General features: G+C 43.3%; 1 protein-coding gene across 2 annotated transcripts in view; it reads left to right on the top strand.

Moving 5' to 3' along the window:
• Nucleotides 1-22,893, top strand: part of mycbpap (mycbp associated protein) — a 99,856-nt gene extending 76,963 nt beyond the window's left edge. The window contains exons 16-19 of one of the 2 annotated variants that reach the window (XM_078570594.1): nucleotides 273-388; nucleotides 13,852-13,928; nucleotides 16,383-16,553; nucleotides 22,708-22,893. In XM_078570594.1, the coding sequence (XP_078426720.1) occupies nucleotides 273-388; nucleotides 13,852-13,928; nucleotides 16,383-16,553; nucleotides 22,708-22,803 (460 nt within the window). In that variant the 3' untranslated portion in view covers nucleotides 22,804-22,893. The remainder of the gene's footprint in view (nucleotides 1-272; nucleotides 389-13,851; nucleotides 13,929-16,382; nucleotides 16,554-22,707) is intronic. The other variant, XR_013580556.1, reaches the window with a different exon arrangement.
• Nucleotides 22,894-23,696: the final 803 nt, after the last annotated feature.

Below are 23,696 nucleotides of genomic sequence, written 5' to 3'. Positions count from 1 at the left end.
GGAATATAAACCAAGATAATGCAATTTAATCCTTTAAACCCAATGTCATCCTGGCCAGTGTGCACTGCACCCCCTCCAAGACCCTTCCAAAAGTTCAGTGTCCAGAGCTGAATATAGTTCTCTTCACTATGTCTGACCAGTGTTCCATGTAACTGAAGCATAAAGTGCTCACTGGAGACAGTAATATTGAATCGCTCATGGATATAGCAGGTGTATTGTCTGACAGCACCCTTATACAAATGAACTGCTTCTCCATATTTCTTTTGCTACAGCTATCAGCTTTGGCAAGAAGCAATGGATGAGCTTGTTAGTTGTTCGATGCAGCTCAGGGAAATAATGGGCCTGCCTGAAAAGGAAACTGAAGGCAGTGTCACTGTGGAAGAAACCCGTAAGTTACAGGGAAAAGCTGCTTTACTGTGGACTCTGTGATTTGTTAACTCACATACAGCAGGTAAAGTCATTTTAGGTGTTTTCTGATGTAACACGCAATAACATCCATTGTCAGTCTGCATCTTCTGCAAGCTGCAGGAGTGTTGCCTAGTGCACTGTTTCTCAAACTAGGATCTGTGGTCCCCTAGGGGGTCTGTGGAGACTTTCCAGGGGGTCCATCAAATGATCTGAAAGTGCTTACCGAGCAGAACCTGCCTTAGGTGACTCCCCAGGGTGCAATGGTCAAGGGGGCACCTTGGTGAAGAGTTAGTGAATGAACAGTGGCCAGAGGTAGGATTGGTACAAGAGAGGAGATTGGCATGCAGTGCAACCAACACAGTCGGCTGGCTGTCTCACCTAGGAGGGGAGCGCAAATGGAAGAGTGCTGAAAACAACACACAGATCAACAAATAGACCCACGGTTACCAAAGCTGGTGGTGGGCTACAGGTGAGTTTAGCCTTGTACAAGAGAGGAGAGTTTTCTTTTAATATTTAAGAACCATATACTTAAACTCAGGAGCTGACAATACACAAGTTTGCCCAGGGTCTCATTTTTCCTCATTTAGAGGGGTGGTCCATGATCACTAATCCATCAGAAAAGAATTCCTGCAATCAAAAATGTTCGAGAACCACTGACCAAACGCAATAGTTTCTGGGCAGTTCCCGCTGAACATTGGCCTGATGTTGCCTATTGGTAGTCCAAACCATATACTCCTCCCATTGCTGTGTGACATGAAGCTAAACATTCTTTATGGTTTGTGTCTTTTATTGTCCAAAGTTTGGGCAATGTCTCTCAGCTGTCAACAGGAGTAAGTTTGATGTGCCAAACCTCAGAGCATCAAGCATTCTATTAATTTATCCTGCACACCCGGTTTTGCAAGTTTCCCAGGAGATTAAAAGTTTGTGAGTCTTTGGAATTCTCCATCGCAAAGATCTGTGGATGCTCAGTCATTGAGTATATTCAAGGCAGTGATCGATAGATTTTTCGAGACTGAGGGAATAAAGGGTAAAGTGCAGGAAGGTGCATTTGAGGTAGAAGATTAGCCGTGGTCCTATTGAATGGTGGAGCAAGTTTGAAGAGTCAAATAGTTCTCGTTCTTATTCAAGTGTTGGCTACAGTCAAGAAACCTCCAGAAAATGTCATGACAGCTTGTCCTTTCAGCACAAGCTCATTAAAGAAAAGTTAGTTAGGTAATATCAGCTGATGTTCAATGGTGTTTCTCATAGGTTGTCTGGGTGTATGGTTTTTAGCTGCTACAGTGGACTTGTTTAATCTGGCCTGCCCCTTTCAGATAGCTGCAGAAGCACTCTTTGTGAGGAAGTAGTCTGAATAGTAAGTTCCTGAGAAACAAAGTCTTGCATTTAACAACAACAACTTACATTTATATAGACCTTTAATGTAATGAAACATCCCAAAGTGTTTACAGAGTCATTATAAAACAAAGTATGACACCAACCAGATAAGAAGATATTAGGTCAGATGACCAAAAGCTTGGTCAAAGAGGTAGGCCTTAAAGGGGATAAACGAGATACCGAGGTGGAGCAGGGTAGAGAGGGTCTTCCAGATATTGCGGCCCAAGCAGCTGATGGCGCAGCCACCAATGGTGGAGCAATTATGACTGGGAATGCACAAAACCCCAGGATTAGAGGAGTGTAGATACCTCAGAGGGTTGTAGAGCTGGAGGAGATTGCAGATATAGGGAGGAGTGAGACCATGGAGGGATTTGAAAACAAGGATGATAATCAAGACAAGGAGCCAAAGTAGTTAGCGTGCACAGGGGTGATATGAGAACAGGACTTTCTGTGAGTTAAGACATGGGCAGCAGAGTTTTAGATGACCAAGGTTACGGAAGGTAGAATGTGGGAGACCAGCCAGGAGTGTACTGGAATAGTCGAGTCTAGAGGTAACAAAGGCTCGAATGAGGGTTTCAGCAGCAGATGAGCTAAAACAAGGGCAAAATCGGGTGATGTTATGGCAGTGGCAGAAGGTAGTATTAGTTATGGCACGAACGAGAGGTCGGAAGCTCATCTCGGGATCAAATGTGACACCAAGGTTTCAAACTGACTGGCTTAATTTAAAGCTGTTGCCAGGGAGAGGGTGGGAGGGTGGTGGGGGGTTGGGTTTAAGACTGGCAGACTAGGAAGAAGTGTGGGTTCAATCTTAGGGAGCACCATCCCCTGATCTGCAAAGGGCAGCCCCCAAAGATCCAATCCCCACCCCTCTTCCTTCCCGCCCTTTGAAGAAGGTAGTTGAAAAATTAAGTTGCTCGCTCCCACCTGGCTGCCCACAACAAACGTTTTATGACATTGGGCAGCAGATTATCAGAGTCAATTGGTTTGGGAACAAATCTAGTTGACCCTTGATTATCTATTTGAATTTTGTGGATGGGCTGCTGATTTTGGAGTCCAACCCCACGTTATGGGGGTGAGCTTGGGGGTGGGTGGTGGTGGGGTGAGCACCTGCCCTATTTTATGTGCCCTACCCTCTCCCCCTCCCTCCCTACCACCACCAGCACCACAACCCCCTCCCTCCTCCCCCGCCAACCCTCACTGGAAACACACCCAGCAATGGCACCTCGAAGACTTTATGTAGGGAATTCTAGAGCTTATAACTTGGCTGCCTCAGGCATGGCACCAATGGTAGGGCAAAGGAAATCAGGGATGTTCAGGAAGAAAGAACTGAAGGATTGCCGAGACCTTGGAGGGTTGTGGGGGAAAGATAGCGAGAGTTGTAGGGCTGGAGGACTTTACAGAGATGGGGAGTCATGGGACCCTGAAGCAATTTGAACACATGGATGAGAATTTTGAAATTGAGGTGTTATTAGACCGGGAGCCAATGCAGTTCAGCGAGTACATTTTTGAATGGGGAACAGGACTTTGTTTAAGTCAGATATCAACAGCAGGATTTTGGATAAGCTCATGTTTGTGGAGTGTGAAAGATGAAAGGCTAGCTAAGAGAGCATTGAAATAGTGGTGAAAGGCACTATACAAATGCAAGTTGTTATAACGTACTCTTCATTTTCAAATAAAATGTATTCTCCCCAGACATTAATCCTACTGACCCATCCCCACGGGGTAGCAAGAGTCATTTTAGCTTTAGCTGGAAACAGGTAAGCAAACCTGTCGAGTGATACAATATGAGAGGGGAGGGCCATTTGGAGCACTGCCTATCAGCAACTTCCAGACAGCATTAGATGTGTGTGCTCAGCATCTGTCCTCCTCAGAATATTTCATCATCATGTCTGAGAAAGTAGGAAATTTTGTTGTGGAACTCAGTGATAGCTTATAAACTCTTTGTCCAATGTTATTCTAGGCCTATGTTGGCTTGTTGAACACTGTATATACAAAGATGTGGGTCCATGCCTGGAGGAGTCCTTGTGCAGAGCATCCTGCAATGTTGAGGCATCAGTTCATTCAAGGCCATTAGCTTTTCTTTATTATTTAGAAATTTAGGTGAAAGTCCAAGACCATAGCTCAGGATTTGCTACCTATCATATAGTGGGCGAAAAGGTGTGATAAATAAATAAATTCAGGGAAGGTGATGCCATGCTTGCTGTTGGAGAAAGTCCTGAATGGTGTACTTCATTACAGAAGGAGACAAATTGGAAGAAGTGGCATCTTCAAGACTTGGCAACATACCTCTGCACAGCTAACTCACAGCTGCAGGTTTACGAGTTGGTCCCTAAATCGCTTGAGTGGCGGTCAACGTGTGAGTGGCGGTCAACGTGTGAGTGGCGGTCAACGTGTGAGTGGCGGTCAACGTGTGAGTGGCGGTCAATGTGTACACCTGGATTAGGAGGAAGACACAACTGGTCCTGGTTTCCCTAAGTTTAAGGACATGAACTGTGTTAACAAGGAAACTATGATGGCCTCATACCTTCTGATAATGTAATTGATTGGGTACCAACATTTAGAACAGCCCTTTATATGTTTCTCATAATGAGTTTCTTCACATAAATTCAGTGTGGTTTAGAAACTGTTACCCCTGTCTTTCTGGGTCAGTTAATGATGGTTATTAACTAAGGTTATTAAATAAGGATTATTTCTCTCAGGAAATCTTTGGGCAGGTTGGGTAAAGTGAACTCGATGTTAAGAACATAAAATGTGAAGGAAGAAAAAGCCATGAAGTCTGTCAGTCATACTGCTTCACAGCCAGCCTATCATGGACTCTATCCACCCATTTAGCCAATGTAGCCCATACAAAATCTACTTTATGATGCATATGCACCAATTCATTTGATTGTAAGAAATGTTCCTTCAAACAAAGTTTTAAAATTTGCACACACCGTTACATCTTGATGCAACCTTTTCATGGCCTCAGTTAGTGAGTTTTCTGTTCTCGTGGTATTTATGGGTTTCCACTTTTTTCCACCTCAGTCCTGATCCTCACGGTTATTAACTCTTTTTAAGGGTATTGACTTTTTGCTGGCTGTCTGATCCACCTTCCTCAAACCCTGTGCCAGGGACAAGGGGAATAACAATATATGCTCCTCTCAGCTTCCTAAAAATATGGAGCATATTTTTCCTTCATAATTTAGAGCACTGAGTCCTGGGATTATTCTGTCACATATCTCTGAACTCACTCCTGTGCATCACCATCCTTTTGAAGGTAGGATGCCTAAAACTGCAGTCTCATTGCACCATGCATTTTGCAAGATGACAAACTTTCCTGCTGACACCACGCTATGTGGTTTAGGACAAGTGTAAAGTAGCATTTGTAGAGATTGAAACTAGCCTAGATAAATGTTAGATTATTCACACATTCAAGAGGCTGTGTGAAATCAGTACCGGGCAAGTCTAACCCCACAGGGACACACTCAAGTATTAACCCTTAAAGGGGCAACACCACAAACATTCCAGATAGGATCAGCCAACTCAACACTGAAATAAAATTGACCAAAATATCAAAATGGGAAACTTGGGGTGAGGGGAGAGGAAACCAGGGCAAAAATTCCACAAGATGCTCATGGATCATGGAAGGGACTCAGGGACTGGTGGGCACATAGGGACGAGTGTCCATTAGCTAAATTAGAGAAAGAAAGAGATTTGGGTGTAAACATTTTGTTTCTCTGTGAATTGTGCACTAATCAGGGTGAGGGATGTTGGGGCTGACAACGGTACACTTCTCACTTTAGAACACTGGTGTTAGCATCAGTCACTGAGGTAAAACCCCAGCTACACCATTCTAGTAATGTGCCTTAGACCCAGCATTGGAAGAAATTCTTCTCTGCTACGGTTCCCCATTTTCTATTTGACTGAACTCACTGCAAAGGTCTCATAAAAATAAAGTTGCTTTGCAAACTCTTAATGGGCCTCCAATTTACATCAAAAACAAATTCTTTCATTCATGAAATAGATCAGTGGTGAAGCTGATTTGTTGTTTGTGCAGTTTTAGCCCTTACCTTCAAAGAGAAATGCTTTGCCATTGAGTTCAGAGAACAGCATCCAAGGTGATTACAAAACCTCAGGCTCTGGACTGACTGACAGAGCTGACTTTGTTTCAAGTAGAAAAAAACAAAATTGGGGTCATTATGCTGTTATTTAAAATTCTGTGATGTAGATTATTTAATCTCAATTTGATACAGAATACAGGAGCACAAGATTATCAAGGTTTAAACAAGGCTAGAGAAAATCTTTTTCCCCAGTGTGCAGTGAGGGTCCAAAGTATGTACTTCCTATGCTAGTGCCATTTTTGAAAGAAAGCTGCTGGGTTTGAATGATAAAGGCATAGGTATGCATAGATAATATTGGGGAGGTTAGGGAAACATTCAGTAGCCCAGAGCAAAAATGTGAATGAGTGGAATGCATTCCTAGTAGGGCAGATTGCACATGTTGTGTGTTACGTGGCCCAGATGACTTATTTTCCTTTCCACAATATGCTGCATTTAGTTTTTTTTAGGATTTTCTTAGTATTTTCCCAATTAATGCATACTTGACCAAACTATGTCATCTGCTTTTCCATTATCCTTTTACTAATGTTCTTGTAATAACGCAGTTCCAACTAGTATTGAGACAGAAGATGGTACTTCTAAAACAGTTGGTAAGTAGAAACAGAAACAAAGGTAGGAAGTTGTAGAAATGTCAGAATATCTTAAGTTAGTATAGGCTAGTGTTAAGATTAAAGTAGGAATCCACTGGGATAGATGGATGGAATTGGATCTCAATTAGCTTCAATTACAAAATGAATTCAACAACAGTATCAAAGAACCAGAATCACATCAGCAGAAGAAGTTACAACAGTGACTTTTCAAGGACCGTATCACACAGCTTTACATAGTATTTACAGCACAGAAACAGGCCAGTCAGCGCAGCAAGTCCATACCAATGTTAATGCTACATATGAGCCTCTTCCCACCCTTCTTCATCTAACCCCATCAGCTTTTTCCTTCGTGTTCATCTAACTTTCCTTTAAATGCATCTATGCTATTCACCTCAACTGCTCATTGTGGTAATGAGTTCCACTTCTGATCATCTCTGGACAAAGAAATTTCTCCTGAATTCTCTGTTGAATTTATTTTATTTATGACCCTATAATTCTTGTTTCACACACAAATAGAAATGTCTTCTCTACATTTACTTTATCAAACCCTTTCAACATCATAAAGCTTTCTATCAGGTCGTTCCTCAGTCTTCTCTTTCCAAGAGGAGAGAGCCCTACACTTTTCAATCTTTCCTGATAGGTATAACCAATCTGTTCTGGTATTGTATTATCACTTTACTATCAAGAGTATTGTCACAAGTATAATTATTGACACAATCATAACTACTTATACATAAGATGCAAAGCATTTTGGGATGCCCTGAGATCATTGACTGTAAATGTGGCATCAAGGGGCCCTAGAAAAATTGAAGTCAGTGGAAATTGGGACTCATACCTAGTTCAACGGAAGATGGTTGTGGTTGTTTAAGGTCCAAGACATCATTGCTGGAGTTCCTCAGGGTAGTGTCCTAGGCCCATCCATGTTCAGCTGCTTCATCAATACCCTTCTCTCCAACATAGAGTCAGAAGTGGGGATGTTTACTGATGAATGCACAGTGTTCAGTACCATTCGCAACTCCTTAGATACTGAAGCAGTTCGTGCCACTTGCATCAAGTGCTGGACAACGTTTAACAGTATTACTATTTCCAAAAGTCCCACCATCAACATCCTGGGGTTACCATTGACCAGAAACTGAACTTCACCAGCCATATAAATACTGTGGCTATAAGAGCAGTTCACAGGCTAGGAATTCTGTGGTGAGTAACTCACTTCCTGACTCCTCAAAGCCTGTCCACCATCTACAAGGCACAAGTCAGGTATCTGATGAAATACTTTCCACTTGCTTGGATGGATGCAGCAACACTCAAGAAGCTTGACATCATCCAGAACAAAATAACTGCTTGATTGGCACCCCATCTATCAGCTTAAACATTCACTCCCTCCACCAGCAGCACACAATGGCAGCAGTGTGTGTACCAGCTACAAGATGTATTGCAGCATCTCACCAAAGCTTCTTCAACAGCACCTTCCAAACCTGTGACCTCTACTACCCAGAAGGACAAAGGCAACAGATGCATGGGAACACCATGACCTCCAAGTTCCCCTCCAAGCCACACGTTATCCTGGTTTGGAAATATATCGTCATTCCTTCGCTAGGTAACAAACTGGGAACTCCCTTCCTACCAACATTGTGGGTATATCTATGCATCATGGACTGCAGCAGTTCAAGAAGGCAGCTCACCATCACTCTCTCAAGTTGATCAGGGCTCTCAGCAATGCTGGCCTTGCCAGCAAAACTCTTATCCCATGAAAGAATAACAAAAAATTAATGGCGCTAAAAGATGGAAGTTTTTCATTCTTTCTCTAGATGTGAACGTTGCATTTCTACTATCAACAATATTAATGTAGAATACTGGAAATCTTTAAGTCTAATGTGCCCTCTGTGTGTAGTATACATCCCCCCAATTGGGACACACATTCAAAGAAAAATATTACTATTTTGTATTCATTTTAGTGTCACATATAATATGCACCCCTTATGTTTAGAAAGTTTTATGGCAAAAAAAACGAATAGACTTGAAGATTATGTCCTTGCATGCGAAGGAAACATGTTAATGTGAAACAAAATCAACTTGTTTATACTTTACAGTAAGATCAGCTAACAATAGGCTGGACAGAGCACAGGGTAAATGAAATGCATGTTCAACAACAACAATTATTTGTATTCATATAGCACCTTTAATGTAGTAAAATAATCCAAGGTACTTTGCAGAGTGTTATCAAACAAAATTCTATCACTTGAACTGTTTCCATTTTGCACAATCTGTGCCACAATGAATTCCCTAATAATGCTTTTTAAAAAATGTACATTTATCACTAAGTTTTAAGTAAATAGTGCTATGGACATGTTTTCTTCAGGAAGTGTTACAGCCATCAGAGAGAGGAGGCCTTAGTGTGGTATGTAAAGGTGTATTTAATTGTGGGGAGCCATGTGAAAAACCAGTATTCCTCACAACTTTCTTTGATCAACTGACCCAATCTTTTTGCAAGGAACTAGCATGAAATTGTCACCAACAAAATAGAACTCATCATTCAACAAGCAGTATAATCATTATATGTTGGGCTTGTCTGTGCAGTGGTAGACTGCCCCATCTCACACTGCTGCATGTGCTGTAGCACTCTGGCTAAAGGTTTTAGAGTGGTTTGATTTCTCATGGTTTCCTCAACAACTCCTGTTTAATGCATACTACGTTGTTCATTCTTTCTTACTTTACCACTCATCAGTCGCTTGCAGTATTCCTGCTTCATCCAGTGCGAATGGTGCCAACCTTTGACTCAGTGGTAGAATTCCTGCCTCAGAATGTTCAGGGTTTGAATGCTGCTTCAGACAATGTTGGAGAATGGAGATCTGCTCTCTGACTTTCTGTCTGAGTTAACATCCAGCAGGATACTCTCACCTGGCGGGTGTGGATGGCCCCAGCCTCATCATATGGGCTTTGAGAGTCCATAAAAACCCTCCTTCCCTATGGGACTAACTACTCTATCTGCTGGTATAAACATGGTTATGGAGTGTTCCTATATCAGCCTGTCAGATGGTTAATCAACCAAAATTCTCCCACTGCTTCACATTGTTCTCTAAGGGAAGAGCATAAGGAAAGGAAAATAGTTGGCCTGTGAATCCTCCCACTGATCTCCAAATGTGAAGATATTGTGAGGGACTAAGACATCACACTGTATATTTTTATAAAATATCTCTAGATATGCTCATCGCTATTTCTAAAATTTTTAACACAGAACAAAGATCTTTAAAATGGCTGAAGTTGTGCCTGTCTGTGACCACCTTTACATACCCCAGAACAAAAGAAACCACTTGGCAATTTTAGGAAAACCCACACCTCATTACCTCTACTGACCCTCTCTGGACTGTACAGCCCAACTTCAAAGAGAGCTGTACAAATGCCATCTGCAGTTAATAACCCAGGCTGGCTGGAAGGAGCTGGATTGTCTGCTAAGACAAAGACCCCACAACCTTCCTTTCAATTCCTAATGGCTGGGACATTTACCAGTCTTTGGCATCCAGACGATGGAAACACATCCTTTTTCAGAAATGGTGGGGAGGTGGGAGTGATGTGAGATGGGTCTCTAGCTTGTGGAACAAGTAATATTGCCTTGCTGAACTGCATAGCTCAGTTTGCTGTTCACCATCTGACTAGCAGCTTCACAGAAAGACCGAGCTCTGCGCAGGTTGAAAACCTAGGCCCATCTACACTGTTCCTGCTGGGAATTCTGTACCATTGCCTACAAGATTGATTCATCCCTGCATGCCAACCTCATCGTGTGAATTCAACACCACTGAAAAAATTATTTCTACGACGTTGGTTTTCAGCCCACCAAACTCTGTGAAGGAGTACCTCATTGGGCTTTGATTCTGGACTCTGGAACTCACATGAACCTATATCTAGTTTCTCTGTGGTCTGTGCACTGTAAAACACTCTTTTCTTTATCCCTCTCTTTACTGTCTGAGTGTGGAGGCAACGTTGCGACCTTCCTTTCGCGGTTTTTTTTTAGTTCATCCTAACTCGAGTTTGCTGTGGGGCTATTAATAGAAAATTGGATCACACAAAACCAAAGGTTTGGGAAATATGCCACTGCTTATAAAGAGGGAAACAGATCAAACACCTTTCTGTTTACAGACGGGTGGTAAGAGGAGAAATTAATGTTGTTTAAATTAATCCCCCTCCTGTCCATAACAATATGGAAACTGTGCCAACCGCACTGTTGTGGCAAACAGTGGCAAATAAATGGTAGCTCCAGGAGGGAGCGCTCACCAAAGAATTTTTTTCCCTGAGAGTTAAGAGTGTTGTGTAATTCTATATAAATGCAGAAATGAGCCATCGAGTCGCAGCTTTACCTCCAAAATGAACAGTATAACCATCAACTTGATGAACAGATTGGATTAGAGAATTTCATTTTATCACGTTGCTTCAATGTCTTTAACCCACAAAGAAGCATTTTCAAGAGATCACCATAAGCTTGTTGAATGTTTCGGATCCATGATTAACAGTTGCCTGCTTTAGACATCTTTTTTAACGCAACCACAAAAAAACAAACTTCTATAAAATCAGCAAAACTGGACTCTTTGGTTATTCTGGAATTAGGGTCGACAACACCAAAGAATGATATTTCTTTCCTTTTTCTTGACAAATATCATCATGGCCCTTATCTCTGAGTCCGAAGGTTGTAGGATTTTTAAAAATTCACTCACAAATGAGGGCATCACTGGCAGGGCCAGGGTTTATTGCGCATTCCTACTTCCCCTTGAGAAACAACTGAATGGCTAGTTCATTTCAGAGGGCAGTTAAGGGTCAGCAACATTGCTGTGCACCTGGAATCATGTATAAACTAGACTGGGTGTGAACAACAGCTTTCCTTCCCTAAAGGACATTAGCAAACTAGGTAAGTTCTTACAACAATCCCAACATGATCCCTGCATGATCACCATTACAGATGCTCGCTTTTTTAATTCCAGGTTTATTTAATTAATTGAATTTAAATTGCCCACCTGCTGCAATAAGATTTGAACTCATGGTTGAACTCTACAGATCATTAATCCAGGTCTCTAAGATTATTAGTACAGTAACTAAACTACTATGCTACCTTAACCCAGGGTTCACTCTAAGCTGACACCTCAGTGCAGCACTGAGGGAGTGCTGCCTAACAGTTTGGTGTTTTTGCTTAGTTACCTCTTGTCCAGACCAAAACCTTCTGTAAATACAGCACTTTTAAAAAATTGGATGTGGGCATCAGTGGCTGGGCCAGCATTTATTGCCCATTTTCAGGGGGCATTTAAGAGTCAACCACATCGGTGTGAGTCTGGAGTCACGTGTAGGCCAGACTAGGTAAGGACGGCAGATTTCCTTCCCTAAAGGGCATTAGTGAACCAGATTGGTTTTTAAAGCAATCAACAATGGTTTCATGGTCATCATTAGACTTTTAATTCCAGATTTTTATTGAATTCAAATTCCACCATCTGCTATGGTGGGATTTGAACCCAGGTCCCCAGAGCATTACCTGGGTTTTTGGATTACTAGTGCAGTGACATTACCGCTACACCATCGCCTCCCCATAAAGCAGCCACTAAACTAAAATATCCAGTTGAAAATTGGTTACTCAAGCGGGAGTGAGTAAAATTATCTGTGGGGTTTTACAATTTGTTTTAATATCAGTCTTCATAAAGTATTACAATGGCATTTAATAGCCGGAGACACTTATTTAAGCCATCAGAACTGCAAGGGGATTGTAAACTGACAGCTGAGTGTGGTGTAAGTGCCCTTTCTGTGCACTTCCCATAGGCACATGTGTACAGACACTGGCCATTCCAGCAACAAAAGCCACAAGATCTTGGGTTCCATCCCCATCCTGCACTGAATTAGCTGATCTCAGCTGAGGCAGCATTAAAGTTATGGTCGGGAAAAATCAGTCAGGGTTTCTGCCTCTAATCATCACACGTTGACTCCTAATGGAAATCCCATGTCCACGTGGGTTAAGTGAGGACTTCCACAATCCAAAACTTGCTGGCACCAATCCAACAGCTGCCACCCATCCAGTTACTAGCACCCACCCACTGACTCTTTGGCAGCTATCCAGTTGCTGCCACATATCAAACTGCGTTTAATACAAATCAATGCCTTAAGGAAATGAAGAGCTAAAGGTGGCAACATTAGGGTGAGTCCTTATCTGTGGAAAGCCACTACATCAAGTATAATGTTTGGTAAAGATCTAAAATGTACATATCCAAGCTTGCGTGCTCCCCTCTTCCTTAAAGTGTTTGAAGTTTGTGTTTTTGGGCATTAGACACTCTCCAGTATCTCAATCACATGGTCACTCATGAACTGAGACTCCAGATTCTATGAATCAGCATAATATTTGATTGTGGATGGAAGGTAATTACAACTGAGCCAAATCCTGTCTTCACTCTTTGTACAAATTCCCAACAAAAGTTACTGGATTCCAATCAGGAATAGGAATCTTGGCATAGTTTTTCTCTTCCAGGCCAGGACCATAGAGACCAGCTGTAGCACCCTCAGTGCCTTCCCTCCTGTGACCAATTACTCTGCACAGAGTGTAAATCAAACCTGAATCATCCCTGGTCTGCATAGCCCAGTACCCATTTAGCCACTGGAGTCACTGAGCACTGCTCGCTAGCACCTTTAACATAGAAAATATCCCACAGTGTTTTTCAGTGGCTTGGGGTGGGTGGAGGGTATGTGAAAAAAACGAAAAGATGAAAGGAATAAAGGAACAGATACTGAGCCAAGGGAGGAGTGTTTGGAGGAACTACTGAACTTGATCAAAAGGATGGGTTTGGAGAAGATTTTTAAAGGTGATGAGTTTAAAAGAGTGGGGCTGAAGTGACTGAAGGCTTTACTACCAATGGCAGGGTGAAGGAGATGGACTGAATCAGTCAGGACAGAATGGTGCGGAGGGGATACATTGCCAGAGGAGGTTGCAGAGACATGGTAGGATGAAGCAATGGGGGAATTTACATTTAATAGATGAGGAACCAAACAGAGTAGGAAAAGGAATATGGCAATGATGTTCAGTGGGACTTAGTGAAGTTAAAGAGTTCTAAAATTCAAAGTTTATATTAAGTGCAATCTCCAATATATATTTAAAGTGATGCTGCTATTTTTGGGGTTACATGTGCCTGTCATGCCAAGGGTGCAGCATTAAAAATGGCTGTGTCCTGCATTGACACACAGTCTTGTTTAAAAACATGGATTTACCAAGCAGACATTCCTGAAACCTGGAATGTCCAGGTCAAAGCCTCTGGACATACGGTCACTCAATGCCACTCACTTAAAATGTTTCTCTGTTTCTTTCCTGCCCATTAAAATTCCTTCCTATAAATTTCGGCTGCCCCGGCACCTTCGCCAATCAGAATCAAAAAAACAAGGTAAAAAGGACAGAAGAGGAAAGAAAGGAGTCAAATCCGCTGCAAAAGAGGATGAGAAGGAGGTATAATTGATGCTTGTTAGAATTCTCTCTTCCTACCCTGTTAAGTTGTTAGCTTTGCTTTTTTCTTTGGTATCCTGTTAATTTGACATTGATTTTAGGACCATAAATGTGGTAGACAGTGTTACGAGTAGTCTGTACCCAATCTAATCTGTTTTAAGATCCAGGTAACCTGCTTGATACACGCTTCCTCCTTTATATTGTGTTGGAATCAAGGCATATCATACATCTCCTAATTCAACTTTTTTCATATAAACCCTCAAAACTATGGAATTTCTCACTTTCTGCAGTTTTCTCTGCTTTCTACAGTCAACAAGTTCCTGAATCCTAAGCTTGATGCCATTTCTGATTTGACTCATCTTCCCCTTCACTCTTTTCATCCTTGATGGTATCCCACATTCTTGGCCTTGACCAAATTATGCATTCAGATTAGTGGGAAGCCATGAGAAATGTCATATACTCAGTCCAAGGCCTCAGGCATGGCTCAGTTGGTACCACTCACACTTCTGAATCAAAATGTAGGCTGACATATCAATGCAGTACTGAAGAAATGCTACATTGTTGGAAGTGTTGTCTTCCAAATGAATCATTAAACCTAGACACTGCCTGCTTTCTAAGGTGGATGTAAAAGATCCCATGACACAATTTTGAAGAAGAGCAGGGGAATTGCCACCAGGGGAATTGCCACCAATGTCCGGGTCAGTATTTCTCTCTCATCCAACACCTAAAAAAAAATCCCAGATTATCTGGTCATTGTCGTTTGTGGGGTCTTGCCCTGTGCAAATTGGTTGTCACGCTTCCTACATTAGAACAGGAACTAAACTCCCTTCAAGAGCCTTCATTGGCTATAAGGTGCTCTGCAACATCCTGAGGTTATGAAAGGCACCATAAAAATGCAAGTCATCCTATCATTAAAGACGTCTGACCAATAAAACGTTGCACTTTACCTTTAATATCAGGCAATCCCAGGACACTTGTAATAGATGTAGAGCAAAACTCAGTCTGTTCCATCCCAGTACTGTGCCTCATTCCCATCCTCAGAATAGCTTTCCTGGTTATCCATTGTCCCAACTCTGAGACACTTTGCCAAAGCAAGGGTATTTTTATATGTCCATGCCTTCTAAGAACTGAATTGTAATTGTCCAAACCCTTGCCACATGGGACCATTGTAACCAGCAGATGAGACATTTATCCCATAGGTATAAATTAGGTTTCAAGATGACAGAACAAAGTCAATTACAGTGTGCCACTTAAACCAACCATAAATAGACATTTGATTCATGGTTACAAAGCACTACATAGAAAATGCAACAAGGAATCAGAGCATTCGATCTGACCAGTCCGTGTGGGTTTTATCCTTCCCTGGAGCAGCATCATCATTCCATATATCTGACCTCTTTCTTTATCCCTTCAACACTTACCTAGCTAATTCTTAAATGTTGACACTAACTCTGACCATGAGTTTCACAGTCTGAAAATTCTCTGCGGAAAGAAGCTTCTCCTGATGTCTATTTTAAATCTTCACATTCAGTCTTGTATCTATATCCCCTTTGTTCAAGATCCCCAAACCACAATGGGCTGAATTTTACACCCGGAGAGGGGGGGGTTGCGGAGAGAGATATAAAATTGGCCGCAGTGCCATGGCGCCATTCCCAGCACCTACCTACTTGCCCCCATCTGATTGATCAGCAGCTTTCAGAGATGGAATTTCCTCCAGCTGCTCAACGACTGCAGGTCAGCAGAACAGGGCCAGACTCACCCCCTACCCCTCCCCTGACATTTACGCCAGGGGGGTGGGGGCCTTGGTACAGTGTAAAATTCCAGCCAATCTGTTTCTATCTACTCTGTCCTATCCTTAATCATTTTAAACACTTCTAGCAAATTGTTCAGTAATTTGTAAGCATTAACAGACCCAATTTTTACAAGTGTTTGTTCATTTTTATTTATATTTCCTTATACCAGACAACATCTTAGTGAATCTGTACCCTCTCTATGCTGCAATATTCTTCCTATAGTTTAAAGTCCAAACCATACACGGTACTCCAATTTTTATATAAGTTCACCATTATATCTTGATTTTTGTATGCTATAGCTATTGCTGTAAAACCTAGGATTCTGTTAGTTTTTTTATGGCTTTATCCACTTGATCCACATTGCTCCTTTCAATGTCTGGTGAACCTAAAGCCCCAAATCTTTCTACTTTGCTATATCACTCCAGTTTCCACCATTAAAAAATGAGATGCCCCATCTCACATTCACTTGAATTCTACCTTCTACCTTTTTCCCTGTTCTACCATCTTATCCGTCTGCAGCTTCCTTTGGTCCTCAGTGTTATTTACTGTGCCTCTTATTTTAGTATCGTCTGTGACAAGAGTGTGCTTGTTGTTGGGTGATGAATGGAGAGCCTTAATTCTCTGTACAGAAGCATTACTATTATTGTTGCTGTTTTTCTTGTAGAAACGCCTGTCTGCCAAAAAGGTAAAGGGTAAGGATGATAAAAAAATTGTCAGTCCCTCATCATCCAGGGCCAGCAAGCAGGCACCGACATCCAGGGAAAGCCCTGAACCAGATCAGAATCAGGAAGACCCCAGCGTACAGCAGATGTACAGAGAGAAATTATACACAGAGGTAAGAGTCTCATGGAGTTATCAATTTCACTGTTATATGATAACTAACACAGCAAAGGAGAGGAAACATTTCTTTAAAACACTGTTACTTGTGTGGTGGTAGCAGAGGAAAGGTAAGAAAAGGAAGTTTTGTGTTTTAAAGCAGAAATTTAAGCAACAATCCATCTTTCTTGCTGTTGGGAGCAGAATTACACTTTTATTTGATCCTTTGGTCTGGTGTGAGGCTGGCCAGGACCTTACAGATTGGACTTCCAGTCAGTGCTGAGCTAGTTCAGTGATTCTAGTGTACTAAGAGTGATTGAATGGTTTTCGTGCTTCCAAGGCAAAAAAGGGAAAACAATCAGGCAAGGAGTCCCACTCTTGGTCGATGTCCATTGAAATTCTGTCAGGAGGTTTGGGCGTACGAACTTTGTGTAAGGACAGGCTCAGGCGCAGCTGTGATGGCCACGTCATGGTCAGTCAAAAAGTCTGCGGACACTCACTGTCTGGGCTCAAACTGGACCAAGGGACCAGAGGTTGGTTTCAAACAGGCTTCAGGTGCCTGCAGAGCTGTACTTGAACAGAAGGCAGCATCTACAGATCTAGAGGGCAGAAAATGGTTTGTGTTCACTTAGAACCATAAATTGTTTCAGAACCATACAGATATGTTGATGGTGCACTCTGACTGTGAAGATCGGTGCTTCTGGTTTTGAGTTTCCCCTTCTCCTTCAGGTGTTGACCAATGTTCCCTCTTTTTTGTTGTTGTTGTACAAGACCTATTCATTTAAGTGTGTGGGTCCTTTAAATTCTTTTGTGCAGCCGCACATGCACAATAATGTAAAAGGCCAAATTGTGCTGGGTCTGTGTGGGAATTCTGGGTTGCTGCATAGCCGCACAGTTTAGAGGCAACATTAGTGCCAGCTGCTGCTGCAATTCCAAGAGCACTGACCACCTACCCAGAATACTCACTCAACTGGGCTCATACATGGACAAAGTACCAAGGCACTACTAATACATGTCATCAACACCTTCCAAGAAATAAAGAGGACACAAAATTAGAAAACAGCTTCCACTTTTGGGGCTGTCTGGTTGTGTATCTTCACCTTATTGAAGCTGCAGCTCTTTACAGTTTGTTAGTAATATATTCTGGGTAGGAGTAGCATTACTTACCCAGCGTAAAACCATGGGGACACAGGTCATTTAAATACAGGCAGCACAGGCTGATTGCAGAAGCGACTGTGAAGCGAGCTAGGTTTGGGTTTGCTCTTGCTCACCTGGTCTGAATTGCAACTGCCTAATGGCTGCTTGGTGTGTGCAGACTCTCAATTCCTTTATAGTTCCAGCATCTTGGTGTGTGCAGACTCTCAATCCCTTTATAGTTCCAGCATCAGAAAATAAAATATATTCTGTTACTCAGTGCTCAACATTAATAGGAAGCCAGTTGTTCGATAGATAGTGATAGAGGAGTGAATGACTACTGAGGGAGGGAGGGATGACCGAGGGAGGGAGGGTGGTACTGACAAAGGGAGGGGAATTTTCTCAAAGAATTAGGGCATTTTACAAGGGATGGCAGAACTGTCTGAGGAAGGGGAGAGCTAACCATGGGACCAAGAAACTTACCAAGGAATGGGACAGTACAGCTATCTGAGGGAGGAAGCTATCTGAGGGACGGAGAAGCTATCTGAGGGACGGGGAAGCTCTCTGAGGGACGATGGATCTGTCTGAGGGACGGGGAAACTGTGTGAGGGACGGAGAAACTGTCTGAGTAAGGATGGATCTATCTGAGTGATCAAGAAACTTTCTGAGGAACGGGGAAACTGTCTGAGGGACGATGGATCTGTCTGAGGGACGATGGATCTGTCTGAGGGACGATGGATCTGTCTGAGGGACGATGGATCTGTCTGAGGGACGATGGATCTGTCAGAGGGATGATGGATCTGTCTGAGGGATGGCGAAACTTTCTGAGGGTTGAGGAAACTGCCTGAGGGACAATGGATTTGTCTGAGGGACAATGGATTTGTCTGAGGGACAGTGGATCTGTCTGAGGGACAGGGAAACTGTCTGAGGGATGATGAATCTGTCTGAGGGACGGGGAAACTGTCTGAGGGATGATGGATCTGTCTGAGGAACAGGGAAACGGCCTGAGGGACGGGGAAACTGTCTGAGGGTTGAGGAAACTGATGGACGATGGATCTGTCTGAGGGACAGTGGAGGTATCTGAGGGACAGAGATACTGCCTGAGGGATGGGGAAAATGTCTGAGAGGCCGAGAAACTGTCTGAGGGACAAAGAAACTGCCTGAGGGACGGAGAAACCGTCTGAGGGACGGGGAAACCGTCTGAGGGACGGGGAAACCGTCTGAGGGACGGGGAAACCGTCTGAGGGACGGAGAAACCGTCTGAGGGTTAAGGAAACTGTCTGAGGAACGGGGAAACTGTCTGAGGGACAATGGATCTGTCTGAGGAACTGGGAAACTGCCTGAGGGATGGAGAAATTGTCTGAGGGTTGAGGAAACTGTCTGAGGGACGATGGAGCTATCTGAGGGACGGAGAAACTGTCTGAGGGACGATGGATCTGTCTGAGGGACGGTGGAGCTGTCTGAGGGACGATGGACCTGTCTGAGGGACCCGGAAACTGCCTGAGGGTTGAGGAAACTGTCTGAGTAACGATGGATCTGCCTGAGGGAAGGAGAAACGGTCTGAGGGACGGGGAAACTGTCTGAGGGACGATGGATCTGTCTGAGGGAAAGAGAAACGGTCTGAGGGATGGGGAAACTGTCTGAGGGACAATGTATCTGTCTGAGGGACAGTGGAGCTATCTGAGGGACGGGAAAGCTGTCTGAGGGTTGAGGAAACTGTCTTAGGGATGCTGGATCTGTCTGAGGGACAGTGCAGCTATCTGAGGGACGATGAAACTGTCTTAGGGACGGGGAAACTGTCTGAGGGACGGAGAAACTGTCTAAGGGACGGAGAAATTGTCTGAGGGACGGAGAAACTGTCTAAGGGACAGAGAAATTGTCTAAAGGTTAGAGAAACTGTCTAAGGGACAGAGAAACTGTCTGAGGGACGGAGAAACTGTCTAAGGGACGGAGAAATTGTCTAAAGGTTAGAGAAACTGTCTAAGGGACAGATAAACTGTCTGAGGGACGGAGAAACTGTCTGAGGGACGGAGAAACTGTCTGAGGGACGGAGAAACTGTCTGAGAGACGATGGATCTGTCTGAGGAACTGGGAAACTGCCTGAGGGATGGAGAAATTGTCTGAGGGTTGAGGAAACTGTCTGAGGGACGATGGAGCTATCTGAGGGACGGAGAAACTGTCTGAGGGACGATGGATCTGTCTGAGGGACGGTGGATCTGTCTGAGGGACGGTGGAGCTATCTGAGGGACGGAGAAACTGTCTGAGGGATGGAGAAACTGTCTGAGGGACGGAGAAACTGTCTGAGGGACGGAGAAACTGTCTGAGGGACGGAGAAACTGTCTAAAGGTTAGAGAAACTGTCTAAGGGACAGAGAAACTGTCTGAGGGACGGAGAAACTGTCTGAGGGACGGAGAAACTGTCTGAGGGACGGAGAAACTGTCTGAGGGACAGAGAAACTGACTGAGGGACAGAGAAACTGTCTGAGGGACGGAGAAACTGTCTGAGGGACAGAGAAACTGTCTGAGGGACGGAGAAATTGTCTGAGGGACAGAGAAACTGTCTAAGGGATGGGGAAACTGTCTAAGGGACAGAGAAACTGTCTGAGGGACAAAGAAACTGTCTGAGGGACGGAGAAACTGTCTGAGAGACAGAGAAACTGTCTGAGGGACGGAGAAATTGTCTGAGGGACAGAGAAACTGTCTAAGGGACGGGGAAACTGTCTAAGGGACAGAGAAACTGTCTGAGGGACAAAGAAACTGTCTGAGGGTCAGAGAAACTGTGTAAGGGACAGAGAAACTGTCTGAGGGACGGAGAAACTGTCTGAGGGACAGAGAAACTGTCTGAGGGACGGAGAAACTGTCTAAGGGACGGGGAAACTGTCTGAGGGACGGGGAAACTGTCTGAGGGACAGAGAAACTGTCTGAGGGACGGGGAAACTGTCTGAGGGACGGGGAAACTGTCTGAGGGACGGGGAACAGTCTGAGGGACAGAGAAACTGTCTGAGGGACGGGGAAACTGTCTGAGGGACAGAGAAACTGTCTGAAGGACGGAGAAACTGTCTGAGGGACAGAGAAACTGTCTGAGGGACGGAGAAAGTGTCTGAGGGAGGAAGAAACTGTCTGAGGGACAGAGAAACTGTCTGAGGGTTGGGGAAACTGTCTGAGGGGTGGTGATGCCATCTGAGGGATTGTGGAGCTGTCTGATGGGGGGAGTGGTCTGATGTTCAGGGTCTGTTGAGATTGCGAATAAGAGTGGAAGGACTGAGGAAAGTGAGGAGTAGGGAGTATGAAGGGAGCCAGAGGGAGTACGTTCAGAGATGGGGAAGGATATGAGAGCTGAATGGAATGAGGTCCAATGGCTGTGGTAGGATGAGAGCTGTGGATTAGGGAAAAGGGGGATTTAAAGCCTGGAATGGTTTCTAAAGCCTCATTTTATCAGGAGCACAGGTATCAGAGGTTGGAAATTCAGCAGCTGAGATAAGGAAGTATCTCCTTCTGAACTCCTAATGTGTTTTTTCATGTTGGGTGCTTTCTAATGATATTAATCCAGTAAATAATTCCATGCTTCAGACATCAGACCTTCTGCCAATGGGAAAGCTAGATTACCTAACGTGTGAAAGTTGAGTTATTTATTCCTACCTGCACAGGTGTTGGCTCTGCTTGTACTGAGTACACTGTAGTTAGCATCCTTGACAGCACAACCCTCATCCATACTTCTGTAACCTCTAAACTTGACTATTCCAATGCCTCCCAGCTAGTCTCCTATTTTGTACACTCCATAAATTTGAGGTCATCCAAAACTCTACTGCTCATGTCCTCATTCACACCAAGACTTGTTCACCCATCACCCCTGTGCTCATTGACTTACATTGGTTCCTGGTTAAGCAATGCCTCAATTTAAAAATTCTCATCCTTGTTTTTAAATCCCTCCATGGTCTCACTTCTCCCCATCTCTGTAATCTTCTCGAACCCCACAACTCTCTGAGATATCAGTGCTTCTCTAATTCTGGCCTCCTTAGCATCCCCAATTTAAGTCATTCCACCATTGGTGACTATGCTCAAGGGCCCTAAGCTCTGGAATTTCTGCCCTAAACATCTCCACCTCTCTACATCTCTTTCCTTCTTCAGGTACTTCTTAAAACCCACTTCTTTGACCAAGCTTTTATTCATCTGTCTTAACGGCTGATTATCTGGCTCAGTACCAAACTTTGTTTGATAATGGTCCTGTGGAGCTCCGTGAAATATTTAATAGATTAAGTTGCTTTATAAATAAAAGTTGTTGTTGGAACAACAAGGCCCAAAAGATAGGAAGACAAAAATAGCCAGCTAACCTGTTTTTAGTGATGTTTTAAATATAGTTCTTCTAAAAGTGCTGTGATATCCTCTACACCACCTCAGGTAGCAGTATAGAATTCCATAGGTTCATAACCTTTTGAATATGGAAGTTTCTCCTCATCTCAGTCCTAAATGGCTGACCTCCTATTCTAAGACTGTAACTCCCCAGCCAGGGGAAAGAGCCTCCTAGCATCTACCCTATCAAATCCCTTAATAATTCTATGTTTCAATGAGATCACCTCTCATTTGTCAAAACTTCAGGTAATACAGGCCTCGTCTACTCAATTTCCCCTCCTAGGACAATCTCCCCATCCCAGGAAATGTCTAATGAACTTTAATTGTATTCCCTCTATAAGGCAAGTATGTCCTCCTTCAGGTAAGGAGACCAAAACTGTTCACAATACTCTGGTGTGATCTCAGCAAGGCATTAGTGGTAGGGAGAATGCTTGGATCTGTTGTTAGAGACACAATAAAAGGGCACTTAGAAAATGATATGATTGGACAGAGTCAACACAAATTTATAAAAGGGAAATCATATTTGACAAAATGGATTAACTAGGCATTGATGTTCTCCTGTCTGTGGGACCTAGCTGCTACAACTCACTGCCCAAGTTGACCCACCACTCACTGCTGGCTGATAACTCAGCTTCTCACTGAGATGAATGTCGCTCAATGTTCATGCAACCTCTGCTTCTCCCCCGACAGGTCTATGGACTGATAGAATCCATGATGAATGACGTTTCTTATCTCTTTGAGGAGCTGAAGGGACAGGACACTGAGCCTCTGGATAAATGTGTTTGAGTGTGAATGTAGCTGTAGCATGGAGTTGCCCTTGTTATTATGTTAGATTTCATTTTTTTGTGGAAATTATATTAAATTTTTTTAAAAGGCACTTTTGACCCCAATTTTCTCTCTTGTGAGGCCACTGACACTTGCTAATACCCAAAGACACTGCTAACCACCACATCCCAAGCACCTCATTCAAATGATCATTCCTTATTTTGCAATATTTTGTGTTTGTGCATTAGATATTTTATTGGGTTCATTAGTTACCTGCTCCTCCTATTTGTGGGCCTCCTGTCCCTTACAATCTAGAGTGTGCCCCTTTGTCATCTATCTCAGTAAACAATATCAAGGCATAGAGACTTTAACATACAATCCAGTAGCAGAATAAGGGTTCTATCATACCACCACGCAAATCTTCAAAAGTCAGACTGAACATATACTCAATTAGAGCAAAACTTAGGCTCAAATACAACAGATACTTTTATTTAAATATAACAGCTAACTCAACAACATGCAGCCTGGCTCTACTTTCCATGCTAACAAATCCAAAGATATAACAGAAAACCTGGGAGACCTTCTCTCATTGTCCATGCAGCTCCTTCCTCAGTTATTGTTGCTCTTTTTGGCTGTTCCATGCACTACTTTAAACGCCTCTGCAGAGGTCAATCGCCTTCCCTCCCAATGATTTTACCACTGCCACTCTGCCCTGCATACTTACTGAAGCTCTTCTTTGGAAAATTGAATGGATTAGCATTGAGGTCACATGGGAACGCTGACATTATGCAGCAGGTGAACCCATCCCTTCAGGTGCTAGCACTGGTGATCCAGTCGAGCTATACAAGACTGTCCACAGAATGGCAGAGCAGCACAAAGAGCTTCAGATTCAAACGAGTAATAAGTAGATTTAG

Source organism: Cetorhinus maximus, chromosome 24, assembly GCF_964194155.1.
Source record: "Cetorhinus maximus chromosome 24, sCetMax3.hap1.1, whole genome shotgun sequence".
NCBI classification, from domain to species: Eukaryota; Metazoa; Chordata; class Chondrichthyes; order Lamniformes; family Cetorhinidae; genus Cetorhinus; species Cetorhinus maximus.
This window is presented reverse-complemented; position numbering and strand designations above follow the sequence as displayed.